Source organism: Haemaphysalis longicornis, unplaced genomic scaffold (genome assembly GCF_048455015.1).
Source record: "Haemaphysalis longicornis isolate Haplotype H1 unplaced genomic scaffold, Haemaphysalis longicornis Haplotype H1 scaffold_6, whole genome shotgun sequence".
Lineage (NCBI taxonomy): Eukaryota > Metazoa > Arthropoda > Arachnida > Ixodida > Ixodidae > Haemaphysalis > Haemaphysalis longicornis.
In genome coordinates this window covers 202550431-202569490 of record NW_027526407.1, presented here as the reverse complement: position 1 = coordinate 202569490, position 19060 = coordinate 202550431, and the positions used below count along the sequence as shown (strand labels likewise).

General features: G+C 46.1%; 1 protein-coding gene across 1 annotated transcript in view; it reads right to left on the bottom strand.

Moving 5' to 3' along the window:
- Window positions 1-18201, bottom strand: part of LOC144143441 (arylsulfatase B-like) — a 30111-nt gene extending 11910 nt beyond the window's left edge. Inside the window, exons 1-3 of the mRNA XM_077675196.1 lie at window positions 18121-18201; window positions 15433-15549; window positions 12624-12783 (exon numbers count right to left, since the gene is read on the bottom strand). Of these exons, the coding sequence (XP_077531322.1) occupies window positions 12624-12783; window positions 15433-15549; window positions 18121-18144 (301 nt within the window). The 5' untranslated portion in view covers window positions 18145-18201. The remainder of the gene's footprint in view (window positions 1-12623; window positions 12784-15432; window positions 15550-18120) is intronic.
- Between the last annotated feature and the right edge of the window lie 859 nt (window positions 18202-19060).

The following is a 19060-nucleotide window of genomic DNA, read 5'->3' as shown; positions in this document are numbered from 1 at the left end:
TGCCGCCGTTACCGCTATCTCGATCGCGAAGCCAGCCCACCCCCTCAGAGGGAACGGTGGGTTGAGGTAGCTGATTCCGAGGCATGGGAAAGGCCGCGTCTGGTCACTGCGGCAGGGTCCGGGATCTCTAAAAGACGGCCATGCAAGGTGGGCAGCCGGCTGGTGGGGCTGAGGGTCCCCACTAAGCCGTTCAAGCTAAAGTTCGACACAGTCAATGAAATTGCGGTGTTGAAAAGGATCTTCACCCCTGATCAGCTGACCAGGCCGGCGAAATCTGTATCACTGTCTTCCCGTGAAGGCGCGATCGCGAGCCCCGCGGTTCTTCCCCCGTCGAGGGCTATTGTCGGCGGAACTTCGGCTGCCCAGCCAAGGGTAGCGGAGTCGACAGCTCAGGCCACGGGTCAGGCAGGCACGCTCGCTGCGAAGGCATGCGCCGGGAAAGTGGTGGCGGGCTTGGTCAGCGATTGTGCGGGCAAAGCAAAAGAGCCGGGCAATACCGAGGCGTCTCCTCTGAGATCCACGGCGGTAGGAATAGAGGCGGTCGGTCAGACAGCCAACGCCGACTTGGGTGCTTCAAAATCTCTGCCGTATCGCGACCGGCCCTGCCCAAAGGGTTTGCATGGGACAGACGCTACCGCGGACGGCTGCGGTGGCAAAACTCCTGCAGGCACTGCGGCTGACGGCAGAGTACGGGGACAGGACGGTGGTGCCATGTCGAGAGACCCGGACTTGCACGCCATTCAGCTTCCGTCTGCTCAAACTTGTGCGTGAGCCCCAGCATACCCGCCGATGCTCCCTTGCTTTGTCAAGCCATTGCACAGTAGAAAGAGAAGCTTGCGTCGTGCACCGGGAGACTTCTTTGATCCCCCCAGGCGTAGACGAAGCTCAGCAGCGTCGAACATGGTTGACCGCCGCACTGCTCGGAAATCCTTGCCGAATCATGCCCGAGCCTGCTCAAACGGGCTTCCGGTGGCAGTAGCTCCCTCGGACATTTGCGGTTGCAAAAAGACGGCAGGCACCGCGGCGGCGGTATGCAGTGGGTTTGATATGAGAACGAAGGTCGACAAAAGGGCAGCGGAGAACAACTTGGCATGCGCTGGAGGGGATGGTGTCAAACACGTACATGAGTTGGGAAGCGTCTTACTTCGGCTCCTGGTCATGCGTGTGGCTCTGGCATTGTGGACTTCCCGCACGGGCTGCAGAGGCGGATCACCTGATGCTGCGGCGAAAGCCGAACATCGCGATTTGTGCAACAACCAGGTGGACTCTCACCTGGAGGCTGCACCCGATTAATTCGAGTGCTACTGGCGGAAGGAAAAACTGTGGTGCACTGACTGAACTCTCATGAACGGTTTTTTTTTTCTTTCGCTGCTGTGGTTTTCTTTTTTTTTCGCCATAAGCTTGCGGGGGCGATAGCGTTCACCTTGCGTTTTGTTCCATAATTGCATTGTTCTTGTCCCTGCCGTTTTCCTTCTTCGCTCCCCTTGGTGCTCGCGAGCGAGTACACTTTTGTTGTGCCTTTGCCGTTGGGGTTATATTCAGCACGCGGTATTCTGCTGGTTTGCATGATGTTCCCCGGGAGTGTTATGCATTAATTGTTCCTTCCCTTTGTGCAGCAGTTCACTTTGTGCTTTGCTCGTATGCGCAAATTTTCCTTGACCGCAAATGCATACGGTCCTCAAGGGATATTCCTCGCGGAGTTTTTTTTCGTTTGTTTGTTATTTGTTGGGTTATCCGCGCTGTAATCACTTTGTTTTGGAGCCTGTAGAAGTCCAAGCAGTCCTGACACAGGCTTTTGATAGGGGAGCTGTAATGATTGCAGCGCCGATGAACCCCGTCTTGACGATGACCCCCCTCCCTTCCCTGGGCATTGTTGTGTCTCCCCATTCGGTGGTGGAATGTTGGGGCGGCCTTCGCCGACGCCAGCCAGTCGCAACCCTTTGTATGGGCCTCGCCGGCGGCTTTTACGCGGCGTCGGGGGAGGCTTTCCTTTCATCCTGACCTTCGGGGACGGCCAGGGGGGGAGCGGAGGTCAAAATCCTTGTTGGCATGTTCGCTGCTGTTCGCTGCTGTTGGCATGTTCGCTGCCTTGTTGACATGTTCGCTGCTCGCGCCCTGCTTGCGCATGCTTCGACGAGTTTGTCGAGAGCTGCGACTGCAAGCGGTCGCATGAAGACTCGCTCCCGTGGCGGTTTCTGGGCGCCAGAACCCCACGCATCTTTCCAGCCAACCGTGCGGCGGTTTCGCACCTTTTTGTCCTCCGGGCCCCCACGAGGGATCGTGCCACGATACCCCCTTGCGCGCTGCGGCGCCTTTTAATTTTAATCCAGTTTTCCTTGTCTTATGTTATGCTTCGTCGTCTCTTGTAAATACGTGTAAATAGACTTCTTTTCTACATCACCTACTGGCCTCGTCTCGTCATCGGGTCCTTCACCACCCTCCACGACGACACCAACCACCTTCAACAACGAACCAAACATTACTGGCGCAGCCCGACAGCGTCGTGGACATCTTCGTCGCTTCAAGTGACGAACTCGTGAACGAAGTGTGACCCAGAGGCAATTTCGAGAGTAGAAGAGGAGAGAAGTCGACACCCCGCAAAGACAAAGACAAAGTCGGCCAGGCTGCTACACCAATTTGCAGAGTCTGTTTTCTAGGGCGTACTCGGTAATTGCTTCTAGTGCGGTGGGATGGTCACGGACCCGACTAACATGTTCCTGTTCAGTCGCAGGGGCGAGACCTAGAGTTAAAAGCTGGTGGCGATTACGGTCGAATAATGGAAAGAGCCAACTTAAGTGGTAACGACTTGGTGTGCCTTCCCGATTACAGGGGGGGGCATCAGCGCCATTCGGATCCTGCTGGAGCTGTCTATTTATAAATAACGTATCTTATGCAGCAAAATCTCTGTGTGCATGAAGCACAAATTGCTAAAAATAACTAATCGGCATTGGTAACAGCGTGAGTGGTAGCACGCATGATTACTGATATCAAACTCGGCCTGATGGTTTCAGTGAAGAGATTGTGGTCAATAGCCCTGTACAGAATACATATATCAAACTCCTCGAGTACTTCAGTTGCTGTACAATCCAACTCTTACTTAGTCCTTGGTTGGTATATATTTTCGACATTGTTTCCCTAAATTGTTATGACCAGCAGTTCAAATTATGCAGAATTTATGACCGAGTGTAAAACGTGTACGTTTGAGCTGGTGTCTTTCTTATCAATGCATCACCCTTGCAAGAGCGATTCACACCTTCCATTGCTGTTAACAAAATATCATTGTTTTCCTTAGTGGCACTGTTCCTGATAAAGAATAATGCAATGAAGGTAATGTTAACGAAATTCAATGTAATAGTGCTTATGAAAGCGCAAAATGTAGCAGCTCATGCAGCTGTAATATTTCTCAAGAGTAGGACAGTTTGTAAATGTAGTCATGGGTAATTGGCTGCCTTTCTTGTAATCCTTACCTGCAGCACCGAATCGTGTTTTGAGGTGTGTATTTAGTGAAAAAGCACCCAACTCGATTGTATACCCTTCTGTGTGCTGTAGAATGAGCTTTAAATGAGGGTGTTTGCTTTCCGGACCGTGTATAATTGCCACATGCGCGTGAAAGCGTCCATCCGCACGCGCGCACATCGAGCACCGAGTCCAGCGCTTATCTAGAAACACGATCGGAAGTCAGCGTCAACTTGCAGGTGCGCAAGAAGAGCGCGGAGAGATCAGGGGCTCAGGTACAAAAGGTTAGCTTCTACCACATGTGCGTCAGCTTCACCAGCGCCGCAGGCCAGCCCCGCCCACGGAGCGAAACCATCGGCCGCCTGCCAAGCAGTCGAAACGAGGGGAGGGGAAAAAAAAAAATCCACCTCGCATGAAGTCACGCACATATAGGTAGAGACGTCACGGTGCTGCGTCCAAGGAAGTTAAAAAATTGCAATTTTTTACCCTCCTTGGCTGCGCCCCTGCTTAGGGGGTGGGGTCGGCCTGGGCCCCTACGGGTTATGGTTTGGGAATACGCGGCCCGGTATAGCATAAATTATGGTTAGAGTCTTCTGAAAAAAATGGGCACTTTCTCGAGACTCGTGTCTTTAGTTGCCTCCTAGACCAGAGTATGAATAATTCAGTTGTGACATAAATAACGATTTCAATGAAAGAAAGTTGATCTTTTCGGGAACAGATTTCTTGTACAGAGTGAAACATTTATCAATAAAACACTGTCACATTTTGGCCTCATTAGAAGAGCACGCTTCCCTTCAGATAGCATTTTGCACTTCATTCCAAAAACCATCCAGATCGTCTTGTGTTACAAATTGGTAGTAGTAATCATAATCTACAGATCGTTTCACACTGTTCTTCACCGCACTTTTAAAAATCGCTAAGTAATCACTCAGGTCGCAGCAAAAACACGAAACGTTATCAGGGATAGTTCAAAATTACCACTGAAAAAGTTAGGCAGTGTACCAGAATGTGGAGTAATGTGGAGAGGACCTCAAAACTAAGCTTTAACGGGGTGGCCAACAACATGTCAATATTGATGTGATCGCCATAGATACGTGTGTGTTTGTTGTTGATGTGGGGAAGAAAACTGTGCAATCAGGAAAGAAAGGCTGTTTCTTAATCGATTGAAGGGTAATGCAGTACCGAATATGCAGTGTTGCTACTAAGAAGGGATTACGCTTCACAGTGATCATTTGCAAGGGTAAATTGATTAAGGGGCTCACCATTGATAGCACAGTGTAGAAGTAAAAACATTTGGTATGACTGACTGACTCTCATCACATATGGCAAAAAGAATTTCAAGAGGTAGGGCACTAAGAGCTACTGCGCTAATGATGACTGGACGGCCTTACTCCCCGCTTGCCATGTGTTATTCGGGTACACTAACATAAGCCGCCAGAGCCTACAGCCACATAGTGAACAGCAACCATCTCTGCGAAGAAAGTTTAAAAGCGCACAAACAAACAGGGACCGAAAGGAGGTGTATAAACACGCTTTAACTCGCAAGTAAAGATTTATTTACACATACAGAAATATAAATATGAAGAGAAACCAAAGATTACAGAAACATATAGCCGACTACGGCGCGCCCTTTCTCAAGTAGAGTGACTTTGTTTTGCTAACACGTTTGGTATAATGTAAACTGATATAAAAGGCCTCTATTAGCTTCCTAACAGTTTGGCCAATACACCCACGAAAAAAGCTGAAAGCCACGCTTTTTTCAATGCACAAGAAGGCTGGAACTGGTGGAATTTGCTATCGAATATACATGTTCGCTCAAACGAACCTTTCGACACCTTGCAATCTGCCCCACGTCTACAAACTACCATGTACCAAATACCCCAAGTGGCGGTGTTGCTTTTCTATGAAAAAAGAGGAAAACCACGCTATGCCTACATTTACCAAGATTAGCTCAAGCCTAATGAAAACGAGATGGAAAATTTGAGACCCTGCAGTATATCGCAAAACAGTGACCCTTCCTAAAAAAACTTGATGTTTTCTGGGTTTGTTTGGAAATGAACACATCGTCAATCTGCACTATAGCCCCACAGCACAATTTCTGTTCCACTAAACAATGTGGTACCTGTGTCTCTCCGTAATGGAGGCTTACGTCATCCGAATTTTATGCATTCATTTATTTATTCCTTGATTCATAACGGTTTAGCAATCCGAAATACAGGTTGCGAAAAAGGCGGCGTTATATTTTGCTCCAGAAATTAGTTCATCTTAAAAAGAGGTGCGGAAATACGTTGACTGATAAGACAAATACACAGGACGACCCATCTCTTCTTAGTCAACGTATTTCCGCGCCTGTTTTCAAGATGAATAAACACCAACTAGCCCAAGTTGCCATTCTGTTAAGCAATTTGTTCAATTCGAACCTCTTTAGTAAAAGTATTTATAGTGACGAATTTCGTCGCAGATGTTTTACTGTTTAGGGGTACTTGATGGTTCCCATATGATTGAAAGTATTGATAAATGGGCAAATATGTTGTATTGGATGTCACACCATACCATCAGGTTCAGGTACGGCCAATATGAACTTTGGTGGCAAGTGGTGGGTGCGCGTCCCGCTCGTCATTTTTCTCCTTTTCCAAACTCACTCTGTTTCCTCTCTCCGCTCGCATGCCACGTGCGCAGGTGCAATACGGTTCATGCAGCTTAAAGCCAAAGGCTCTCATTAAAAACAAGACGTAAAACTTGTTCGGGATATTCTATACTCGTTAGCGTTGAAATAGATACCCTGTCGATATTTTCCACCCACAAGCAACAGCAGCCAGCTGGCGTCATTATTGTGCGGCGGAGTGCTCTCGCCTACAACTGGAGGAAACAGCTTTGCACTGGGCCTGCTAAAAAACACGATACAATTGGCGTTGTTCTCTTTTCGTATCCGGTTTATCTTTCCAATTAGAGTTTGCACTTTTATCGGCGTCGTGCAAACATTTATTACACACAGAGTAATGGCTCCATCATAGTTTTATGGGCATAGCTAGTTCATAGCAGCACTCTCCTGCGAGGCACACAATGCGCTTCTTCTCTTTGTGTTTGCATTGATTGATTGTGGAGTTTAACGCGCCGTAGTGGAGGGCTCCGCATTAATTTTGACCAACTGGGGATATTTTCGTGCTCCGAAATATCGTACACTAGGGTGTTTTTCTTTTTGCCTCCATCAGAAAAGCGGCCCCCACGGCCGGGAATTTTGTGTTTCCAGAGTTTTGGGTCGTTTCCTCTTGCAGTTCGACATAATTCAAGACCAGCTCGCTTCCCGTCGTTGGTTCTACGGGCCGACTTCATAGGGTAGTGTGAAGCTTGAGACAGTTTAAAATATTTTGTATTACCGTAAAACCCTTCGCATTGTCAGTCCCCAAGCAACAACGGTTCTAATGACTTACATCGTTGGCATCAGTTTTGAAAACCATTCAGCGGAAACACCCAAAACTGCCCGCGCCTTCACTGAGCTATCCTCAACACCCGCCACGGAAAAGCAGTCAGCGTATTCGGCAGCCGAGCAAGGGCACCAGGGCACCCCGGCACACTTATACTGTGTTGTAGCCATTGCTCAGACCATGTAACTTTCCGTGCCATTAGTGGTGACGCCGATACCAACGACGGTCATTTTTGGCGTTCGAGATTTGGTATAACGCGTTGCATAGTTCTACACGTTCGACTGTAAGACGGTCCTCTGATAAGCTCATTAGTGTTGTCTCAAACTTCGTTCTTACGCTTCTTGCTGAAATTGTTATTTAACTTGGTACAGGGGTGAGCGCAAAATTAAGAAGGAGCAAGAGTGAAAGCTCTTCTCACAGAAGTGTAGTGTAGTTAGAAAAATATAGCCCACAAAGGCCCAAATGATGGTTCAGTTCTTCTCGTTGCTATTGGCTTCAAATGTCGCTCACACGTGGTGGCCTTATTCTTTCTTGCTTCAAGAACTTTCATTTTTGAAAAGAGTGGTTATCTTATCTCCGTGAACAGTGTGAATGCATGAGGAATTTAGTACGCCTTCATGCTGTCACGTAGTAAACTTTTTTAGTCAGCTTTAGACAAGTGCCCGAATGCAGGATTCATGTTAACGGTCGTCGCATTGTTGCTAAAAGCTTCAGATTAGCTGTGATGATGTCCGCCAATATATGCAGCTTTCTTTACAGCAGCCATGGGAATTCCAGAAGGGTAACTTCTACGATAACCATCGTCTCATTTATCATCTTGCAGGTTGGGTGGTATTCGAACAGTCGCGGTTACGAGAAGCGGTTTCTTCGTAGACCACACACTTAACCTTATTCAATAAACAAGAGCACGTGGAAGGAACAACCTACCCTTTGAAACATGTACGTGAGAACTGGCAGACATTCTGTTAAGAACAGTTTAAGGACAATGGCCAACCATGTGCTACACCATAAAGAGCACGTTGTACCCAATCAATTATTTCGCGAAGGCCTGTTTGAATAGACCGCAGGTTTGGCTCATAATGCCGGGGTTATTGTTATAACTTCTTCAAATTGCTGCCACGCACTGTCACACTTCGCCGTAAAACCCTTGGGGGTCGCATTGTTGTGTGGGGAACGCGTATTTTGAACTTGCTTGGAACTCGGGATATGTTTTTTAATAATCGGGAGTGATAAAATTATGTGCGCTGGAACTTCGGAGAAAACGTTCATGGTCCGTATTTCAAATGAACTGTTTCCTCTGGAATAGGGTGCTGATTTCCACCCACAAAATCACCCAGTTAAGAAAAATATTTGAAGTGTAGCCATTCAACGACCACCTTTAAAACCAGCCTTTCAATCCACCCTTTATACGCCAATCAAAAAAACCGGCAAGAAGGGTGACTCGAGTTGTAGTGGCTCCTCCGGTTTTGTTTGATTAAACCATGGTAACTGCAATGTGGAGTTTCCCGCGAATATCTCTTTTCCTTGCTTATTCTACGAGATCCCTTCAGACATTAAATCTCGGCAAATCAGCCAATCTCACATTTTGTACCTTCCGTAGGTCGAAAAAGTACTCGAGGCAGTAATTAAATTGTTAAGAAACGCGACTTTTATGACATAAACACCGTTGCACTTTGTCGTCACGGTATCTTGGAGTTTCATATGTCCCTTTATTACAGAAAGAGCAGAAATGCTGTGAGTAGTTCATGCTTTAAAGCATTTGAGTGAGTTTATAAATCATACCAATTCTTACCACCTTCATTATCTAGTCAGTGTAGTCGCTCTGCTGTTATGTCACGCCTGAAAGTAAAAGCAGTCGAAGGCACACGTAGAAATAACCTGACACCATTTCAAAATATCTTTTTAGCAGGCAACTTCGTCATTATAAAAATTATATCCCAGCATTAAAAAACCAGTAGTCCTACGAATATTCACTGATTCTTGGAGGATTTTCAACTTGCTTTGGGAAGCTTTTATTCTTGATAACTATCACATTTTGCTGGCTATTCTCTAAACGCAAGGAGTTTCTCCATAACTTGAACAAAGGGCACAGCGCGTGGATATAAAACTCTACTACTCCTGTATCGAAACCACAACAAATGAGGAGCACGAAGCTTGGAAAAATGAAATGCAACAGCAAATGATCCAACCAAGAAGCGAAAACCTGTTTCTTATCGGCTGGATTTACAGGGCTTTCATTTGGCTCTTTAGTGCTTTACTGGTACGGACATTTCATGGCTTTCCAAAGATTTCAATCAGTGTCTTCGTTAGGCGGATTGGAGTATTTTCTTTCTAATGCTTTACGTCCATGCTACCCTCTCGAAATCCAAAACTTCGCGACCATGGTGGGAAGCGTTTTATTTTTCTTCACTTCACCCACGATCACCATCATCGCCAAGGAAACTTGGTTTTGCTGCAGTTCGTTTCGGGTGGACTATAGTCGTCCCCAGTCCTTGGCTTGCCAGTGCTTTGCATCCGCATGCCTACCTCTGTCAATGAAGGGACTATTCCATGTCTATCTCTGTTCCTTGATTATTTAAATAATTATATAATAATCTCTTGTTATAACGAAATCGATTTATTCGAAATATCGCTTTATTTGAAATTTATTCTGGTCCAAACCCAAGAACATGCATTTTAGGCCGCATCACTCGAACCCCACGAAGAGCTTGACCCGCTTAGAGTAAAGTGGCGAGTGGGGGCGTCGCCGAGCGGCGGCGACTCAGTGGTTAGTCAGGATGTCAATGATGGCGGGTCAACGCAAACTAGTGTTTTGCTCGCGATTTTCTCGAGCCGGTCATGATGAAATCGCCCCATCCTACTTTAGACAAACGTTCCAAATGCAGGATAAGGCCATTGAATTTGGTTTCTAGACATTGGGCAATGGGCGTGGACGAGATGGTGTGCGAACACCGGCGCTCCTTCCATGAAATCAGCAGTGTCGTCGACAACAGGGCACAAAAAACTCTTGCGTTGCAAACTTAACGGCTCAACAGCTAAGCGAAAATTGCCCAGTGATCATGCAAAGCCCCTAGTGCGAAGCCGGTCGGTTTCCACGGTTGCGGTCACTCAGCGCAACCGTGAAAACCGGTTAATCATTTTTACCTATATGAGCGGTGAATCGTTTTTAGCTCAACAAAGACAACCTGAAACTCGAGCTATAGGTTTCTGACGCTTTCCAGCGCGAAACTCTCGTAGCGTTCCGTGAAGCCCGCACGCCACCTATAAAAGTGGCCACTGCCACTGTCACGTTTACGTCGGCGACCACAGCGTCATGTTTTGCTTGGCCAAATTGGAGCAGAACATGCTCGCTCCCGGCGAGAACTTGAAACAGGCAAAGCTCACGGCACATTTTTAGCCCCTTTATAAAGTTTTTTTTTTCCCTGAAGACATTGTCCTTTGATTCCGCGCAGCTGTGGCGCGATTAAAGCTCACATCCTCAAACTTTTTCCGAGTTGTCGCAAATATAAAAACACTGCTTATAACGGAATTTTAGCCGTCCCGCTGACTACGTTAAAACGAGGGAGTACTGTATATGTGGCAGGGCTTAACCTAAATAATGGTTTAACTGAACACCCTTCAGTTTTTGTTCTGGGAAAACAGAGGACGAGAACGAGATGAAGGCAAAAAAACACTTGTGGATACAGAGGCTCCCGCCGACATGAAGTGCTTAAAAGTAAGCTCTGATCAGGCAAAGGATCTTCTGCGATCCCCAAGGGTAAGAAATTGAAGAAACCGAACATATGTCTCGGCACCGGTGCAAAGGGATATGATATAAAAATGCTTCACGATATGTTTTGCAAACACTTTATGTCAAATACGCACATCGATTATATTGTTTCTGAAATGTGCTCTGGATATGGCATCATTGCAAGAGCGACGTGCATTTTCTTGCTATGGTCAATCTTCTGCTCTACAACATCCACGCTCTGCTCCAGCAAAACATCGTCTCATTACTATAAAATAGTTTTCGCATTTTATATATTGTTTGAAGCTGTTGTGGTGGAATTAAAGCTGTTGTGGTGTAATCCCTGGGGGAAAAAAGCGAGACCCAGAATACGGGCGATAGAAGAAACTTATGTTCGCACTTGGCGAATATACCGTCATACCTAGGCATTGCGTTACGCGTTGCCCGTTTAATAGATGCAACGACCAGAAAAAGCTGTTGACAGTGCATTTCGGTGATTTCCGAAAACTGTTGTCGGTTTATGCCGGAACAAGACCACTGTCGAAATGTGTACTCTTTTTCAGTTTTTGCAGCATTAGAACCTCTGTATTGCTTTTCTCGTGAAATTACTTTTTTATGTTGATGCTGAAAATATCTTGAAATTGTGGTCAAATTATAACTCGAATACCTGCACTGCGTTATCAGCATACTGTAGTACATGAAATGGCGGCGTATGGATCAGTGGCTCTTCCCTTAGAACCATCAAGAGGCTGTCGTGGTGCCCATTCCGAAACCAAGGAGTGACCACGCGTTCATGGCAAATTTACGCCCATTCTCTCTCAGGCCAACCTTCTGTAAATTTATTTAGCTGATGGCCATAACTTTGAAAAGCCAAGCAAGTACTTCCACCTGGCTCAAATAAGGTTGGACACCCAAAGCAGCCTTTACATCCCACGAAAGTTGCATCGAGCGAGCCGGTATCAATGCCACACATTCCGGTTGCTATTGACTTTCAGAAAGCTTTCGACACCGTAACCCATGCAGCGATGCTCGATGACGTTGTGGGGGCTTATCTGGCCTATGCGCACAAAACAGACCCGCCCCGGCTGCTACGACGCCATTTTATTTAGCAATTGCTGCAAGTGAAGAATTGCTTCGGGTGAATTGCGTTTAGCTCCTTCAAATTTATAATAGGGTTCTATTAGCCGGTGGCTAGCTACGTGACTGGACCGGCATTTGACTCATTGGGAGAGTCATACGAGGTAGTCATGGTTATTCTATTACTGAATAATTCTATCGAAGTTGCAGGAAAAGGTTGCTTCCTCTTTATTCTACACGGTACATAATAAAGGGGAAGGGAAAAAAAGAAAGAGGACAAGCAAGTTATTTTAATTTCTCATGAGCAACGACATGCAGATTGTTGAGTGGCGGTTGGCAGAAGATGACGGGTAACAATATATCCGGGTGAAAAGGACATTGTACAGTTCGCACCATAACTAGCGTACCAAGCCATCCTTGTTCAACGACATGGCCGACAAGGAATGCTCGCTGTGAGTAGTAAACTTGAAAAACATTTCTCACATTGAGCGTGAAGATTAATGCACTGAAGTGTAAGAAAATATGATCGTTGTTCTTGAATCTTCTGGCAGCTGGACAGCCTATTTTTTCCCGCACCCATTTTCTGGGAGCTTGATAGCGCATTGTTAACACAACACACGTTGGCTGTTTTAGCAATCAGTACGTGTTCCCCCTAAAATAACTGGGAACTGCGTGCTGTGGAAGAGCGGCCGCTCCGTATGAGTTTTCTCCGTGCCAGTGCTAGTTGCATAGGCCACATCTGCGGAAATGCAGAATTTCAGCAGGTCTCATAATTTCTTTTGGTATACACCTTACTTTATCGTCGAGCAGTTCGCTGTAGAAGATCGTGACACAATTAAAGCACTTATATGGGGTTCTTTTCATTGTAAATCAGCTTGCCAACTTTGCATGAAGGGCTTTCATGCGCCGGTTATAAGAAGAAGCGACACCTCACCAACCTGTGTGGATGGGGTAGAGTCCAGACATAAGGCTCCCCCTGGATGGAGAACAGAGTGGCTGCACGTAGTAGTTGTTCAGTATCACCCCTTCGCTTGCTATGGCGTCCAGGTTGGGCGTGGGGATTTGAGAGGAGCCGTACACGCTGACGTCGGCAATGCCCTACGTAGCACCAACGTCCATTACCAACCAAATCGCGAGTTCCTTCAAACAAAAAGCACACTGTTCTACTGTATTTGGATCTATGCTTAACTACAAGCAAAGGATTGTTCTGCTGACGTAACGATACAGGTCCCACATAAAAGTTATGCTCTCTCACTCCGCGATAAGTAAAGTATCATCTTTTTATCAGTGATTAGAAATAAGAAATGCAGAGAAGCATCGAAGTAAATACCGCGGATTATCCTCGATATATAAGGAGCGAATCGTGCCGTAGGATTGCACTTATACTTTTTACGAGGAACGGTTCGGATAAGCACACACATTAAACACAGCCAACGTAGAGTACAGTGAGTGTCATCTTTTTATCAGTGATTAAAAATAAGAAATGCAGAGAAGCATGGAAGTAAATAGCTCGGATTATCCTCTATATATAAGGAGCGAATCGCGCCGTAGGATTGCACTTATGCTTGTTACGAGGGACGGTTCGGATAAGCAACCATTACACACAGCCACGTAAATTACAGTGAGTGTGAACGTGAACATTTGACAGATTTCTGTGTGGTGGGAAATTTACAGCTAAGAAATATGAATACAGGCTCTAACCGAGGGCACAATAAATTCAGAAGCTGACGTTTTGAAACCAGAGCGATTCCTTCCTTACGGGTGACTTGGGCCATGCAGAAGCGGCGTCCATTACTTTTTCAGCGAGGTCGGGAAAGATATTAGCTGAGGAGCATAGCCCGTGCGTGTATATGTACGGCATTCTCGCACTATAGCAATTAAGGTTTCATAGAGTTTGGTGTATGTGCCACGACTCAAATTGAAGCCTCTCCCTCGTTTACGTTCAGTCCCCGGGGACGGCCGTTCCGCCAGAATGAACTCTGTGGTCTGATACATCGCAGTGCTTGGCGACGGCGCTGCATTCTGGTTGGCAAGTATGGATCCGTGGTATGGACTGTTGGGCAGTTTGGTTATACGCAGTCGGGCGAGCTGGTCATCCACCTTCGCACGCCGGGATGGCTATTCGAATGGTTGAGTTGAGCAAACATCGGTCAGGGTTAATATTGAGGATAAATGTTGGCTTTCGTACATAAATCATGAATTGTGTGCAAGAATATTTGCTGTTCCGACTCGGCTTTCGTCGAATTTGTTTCCACTATACATTGCACAATAAAAGTTTGAAAAGTTTGAACAATAAAAGTTGGAAAATTTGGAAGTTATGAAGCAGTGGTACCGCTGTGCATTTGGAGCGTCTGCTTCTGGAACATGCGTTCCGCCGTTGGCGCCTCTGGCGTGTGAAACCCAGACTATAAAGGAACCTGTAACATGGCTGATAAATGCTTTAAATAATTTCTTTATGCCTGTATGTATTGTGAAAGTTGTAATTATAACCAGCATATAACCGCTCTGCGTAATTTGCTCGTCGCGCAAGGCACACCTTCAAATTTATGCTGTGCTTCTTCGGTGGGTTTGTTCAAACTCCCGATCAAATGCATTTATTGCGGCAACTGAAGGGGAGCCAGCCGATAATGGCGGCATCACTTGAACAACATTATTCAAGTGCTGAAGCATCCCGGCGGCCAAGAAAAGGTGGAAACATATGTAAAGTAAGTTCCTTTCTTTTCAATTACGCGGAGAGGACTATATCTTGGTGTAGGTACCTCTGGGCCTCCATTCTGCGTACTGGATGCTCTTTTTCACTACCGTTTAAAAGCGTGTAAGGTTTCGAATAAAGTTCAAAAAAGTTTGGCAGTCTGGTATTGTCTTGGTGGTTATTATTTTGATGGCCGTGGCAGGAAGAAACGTAGTGGAGTATGATCGCTGAACCTGATGAGTGACTGCGCTCGGATGGTTGTAAGGCTGGCATAGAATGGTTAATTGATTGTGGTGACTACCTGCAACGATGACGAAGTTGGCGATAAAACCTGAGTAGCCTCATCTTGTTAAAGGCGCCTACCATGACTGTATCCTCTGTAGCCTTAGTGATTGTCTGCTCAGTTGCCGGAGTTGGAGGTAGAGAAGAATTCGGAGTGTAAAAGTAATTGAAAAAAGAGAGCTCTTTCTCTGGACCAGCAGAAATAGGATGCTGGTCGGGGCTCTGGAGGTGGGGCTCAGTTGGGGTGGCGGCCACGGCAAATACGGGACACCAGAATGCTCTTACGAAATTTACTTTGAGTAGACGCCGTTAACGAGTAAAATGCCTTCACAGCACTTGGCGTGTTGGGCGGCCAATATTGGCAGTACAAAGTGTTTCAAAAGACTCGTACGGGTATCTGTACTTTAAGCTAGGAAAATCCGAACCTGGGAATTTCTTTCATCCAGTGTACAAACCATGCCCCAAAAACGAACTGGGAAAGTGCTACTTTTAAAACAAAGTTTGCTTTAGAGCCAGCATCACTGAGTTCAAAGGGCACTGCCGCGCAGCCTCTTTTTGCCCTGTGGTATGTTTAGCGATTAATGTTATCTGCTTCACGCGCTGCATTTACCAATCGCGCAGGTTTTAATCAGCGCAACAGAGTAACCGCTGCGGACACAAGACCACTAGTTATTCAGAAAAGAAAATCTCCAGCAAACGCTCACAATGAGTCTGGCAGCGGCCAATAATAGCATTTGTAGCAACAAAATGACTAATGACACAGCGTTACTTACGAGATCATCGGCAAGGATAAACACAATATGGGGTGGCCTGGTGTTATGTCGAATGGAAGTCGCCATTGTTACCCCGAACAAAAGTAGGAAGGCTGCCATTTTTCTGAGCGACATCTTCTGAAATGGCGTCAACAGAACATTGAGACAGAACTTGAAGAGGCATAACCACTAACGTGGTGAAGGTTGCAGAACAATTTTAAGCAGCATAAACCATCCACCTTAAATATATTAATATAGAACACCCAAGTGCTGTAACAGTAGGAACCGTGGGGGTTACGGCAGTGTCAGGGGCTTTATAAAAGAAATAATGCTTAAATGTGTACTTTAGTCATGAGGGGTGCGTAAAGGGCCTAGTATACATCATTCAAACACTGAGTCTTCACCATTTTTTCAAAAACGAGAATTTGGCGTCAATTTTCATGCTTCGCAGCAACTAAAGGCGGTGACCAATAGCGTTTTTGCCTCTGTGTCAAGTAACGCCTCCTCACCTACACGCCCTTCAGGATCCTCAGCCTTGCTCCTTTCGATCTTCAATTCTGCCTCTTTCGCCGGCCCCTTATTTTTCCTTCCATCCACTCTTCCCACATCTTATCCATCACCTGCCACTCTACTCCTTTCTTTGTGCATCCCACTAACGGTAAACTATTATACTGAATTTCTGGCTAGAACTAGCCTGTCATCTATCGTATACTGCCTGGGCATGCACACAGAAGCCTAACCTTCCCCCATACCCAATCCACCCTTGCTTCGTAGGAAAGGAGTCTGGCCGACTCTAGCGAGTAAGTACAAAGGAGACTCGTCGAACGCCAAGAGAAGGCCCTGTCGGCTATTCCGGGAGCTCCGGTCTAGGGGATCCTTGTGCAAAATAAAGTTATTTTCATCTTCTTCCTTCTGTTGCCGCTCCACTCCCTGTATAACTGATTGATTCATTACTCGCAACGAGTGCCATCCCAAAAAATAGTCGATGTTGTACGCTTGCCCTATTTGTAGCGCTGGTAATAATGACTGGTTCAAAATAAGCATTTTGTGTTTTACAGGTCGTAGCTGTCCCTTGCTGTTATTCCCCGCTTTGCAATTCCTCTTACTTCTCCTGGTGGTCAACTCAGATCTCCTGTTAGTCAATTCTTCAGCGTTGAAGTTCAGTTATGCGCTGCGTCTAAACCGTAGGGTTTCGCGAAGGCAAATATTTCCCCATGTATCATTGGACGAATACGGTGGAATTCTCACAGGATGTGCCCGATTATTTCTATCCCTTTTCCAGACATACAAACATACGAATATATTGCGCTTACTTTCCTCATGCCTCTCCTCCATTCACTTATTTCATATGCCTTTGTATCACCCTTTTTTCCCCTGTCGCATTATTAACCCCGTGGTAACGGTACCAAATAATCCCTCTTTTTGGTCCTCACTTGATTACCGGTGGGCATTCGCAATTTGTGCGTCATAGGTCGAGTGGTTGATGTGTCGCCTATAAACAACGTGACCTTCTGTGACCCCATGGGGAAGAACGATTGAGGCACTGGTCAAAAATCAGAAATGGTCACTTAACAGTGACTCTGATTCAACGACACACTAAGGAGCAGATACTCTAATAGCCTTTCTGGCTGATTCGCCCCAGCGACAGACAGAGAGTCAGAAGAAAAAACAAACGTTCTGAGGGACCGACTGACGAGTACTAAAATTACCCTACATTTTTACCCAGAAGCATTTCCGACGTTGCTTGCTGGTATCTTGACGCGGTAAGCAATTGGAAATTTCGTTTCCAAAAAAAGGTCGGGCTTACCCGTTCCGCAATTATCACATTACTGCAGGCACTAGGTTATGTGGTGCACCGTAAATGCATTGTGCCATGTGATATCGGTATGTCTTTTACTGCGAGTGGTTTTGTCAGAAGCTTCAACTAGACCACGCTTTATTGCCCGCAACCTCCACTGAAGATACCCAGACACAATGTGAATCCGAACAGGACGTCTCGCCATCGTGAGAAGGCCAGGATATCGGGGGGTAGGGAATGGCTGGTCTTTTCCGGCGCTCAAGATGACTCGTATACGGAATGAAATCATACGAGCTCAACCCTCGCTACCTTACTTCCTTACCCTCGCGGGTTACTGGCATTGCTCATAAAAGCTAGCCGCCACCATCATTGGTTGACCTCGTAACGCCTCCAAATAAAATGCTAGACCTAAGGTGACACACACCCCACAGTAGCTGCTAGTATTGCATAAAAGAGAGACATATGCACGGGTATTTTGTTCGGAAAAGGTGTATCTCAAATGCTTTAAAAACGTGATGCCTAATTCAGCATGAGTGAAACAACCAATGAATGATAAAATCACTTTGAGCGCAAGCTGTTGGAGTGTCGATCAATAAAATTAGTGTCTGGGCTATGAATAAAATGTGCGTACTCTGCAGGCAATCTATGCGTTAATACCCCGCGATTAAACAACACGTGCAATGTTGCATTGAAAACACCTTGTAGGCAGCAATGTAGGTACACCGCATTCGCATGATACAGCGTGGTTCTGCTCAGCGAAGCCATGTGTTTTAATTTTTGCAGCACTGATTCCGCTGTCTTCATAGCTTCTTATGTGTTGCTTACTTTATCGAATGTGGAAACACAAATTGCTTGGCTGCAGTCTTCGTCGAACACACCGAAATATTCAGACAAGAAAGTGAACTTCTTACCACAATCCCCCTTCGGCCAGGCATACCTAATTCGGCGCTCCCACAAGAGCGCAATGAGTGAACTGAACTGTTTTCGTGATGGTGGCAGGATACGACTGTTTTTGGAAACTATGAGAACGCAGCAAGTCAGCGCACTTCTTTAGCACAGCGGCAAATCGGAAATGGGTGGGAGTTTTATTTCTAAAATTTCCTTTCCCGGATTTCCAAAGCCAGCCGATTGCGGTAGAGGCGCCGCCATTAAATTGTACTCGATGCCTCGATACAGATGTTTAACAATCGGTCCCTCATCCGGGCCAACCGCTTGAAAAAGCAGGCGCAAACTGCGCAACAAAAAAAGTTGCAGGTTTTATCTACGTTTTGGTCTTAAGATGTATGACCCGCTAGAGTTACCTAGGCCTCGAGAGAGCGTTTTGTAAAGGAGTTGCTGTATTCACCATTTGTGGTTTCCAGGCACTGAAGTTAAATGATGAGAGCTAGGCTAGCCGCAATGGTTTTAATCACTGCAGAACAGAAAATTTAGGGGTCATCACGCTTTCGTAACCTAAGATGTTGGCGTGAAAAATTGAGACCGCGGGCTGTTGGTCAGTTCAAGAGAGAAAGTAACATTGTCAACGTTTAAAAGAGTTTATCGTGGTGGACCGACGGACCTCTTCGGTTTTTTTATAAGAGAAATCGACAGCGCGCGCGAGAGAGAGAGAGAGAAAAAAAGAGCGAGAAAGAAGGAAATGTCTTTCTTGAGTAAGATTTATTGAACGTTTGGGTTATGGGGACAAAGAGATGGTAGACGTTATGGGTACAACCAGAATTTCATGACCCGAGAACGAGCTCACGCTGACCTTGAGGTGACAAGCTCGACACAGCAGCCTGTCATTTGTCGGTAACATTTGGATATGCATTGTTTGAGTTGTTCACTCCTGAGCATATGCTTCGATATGGACAG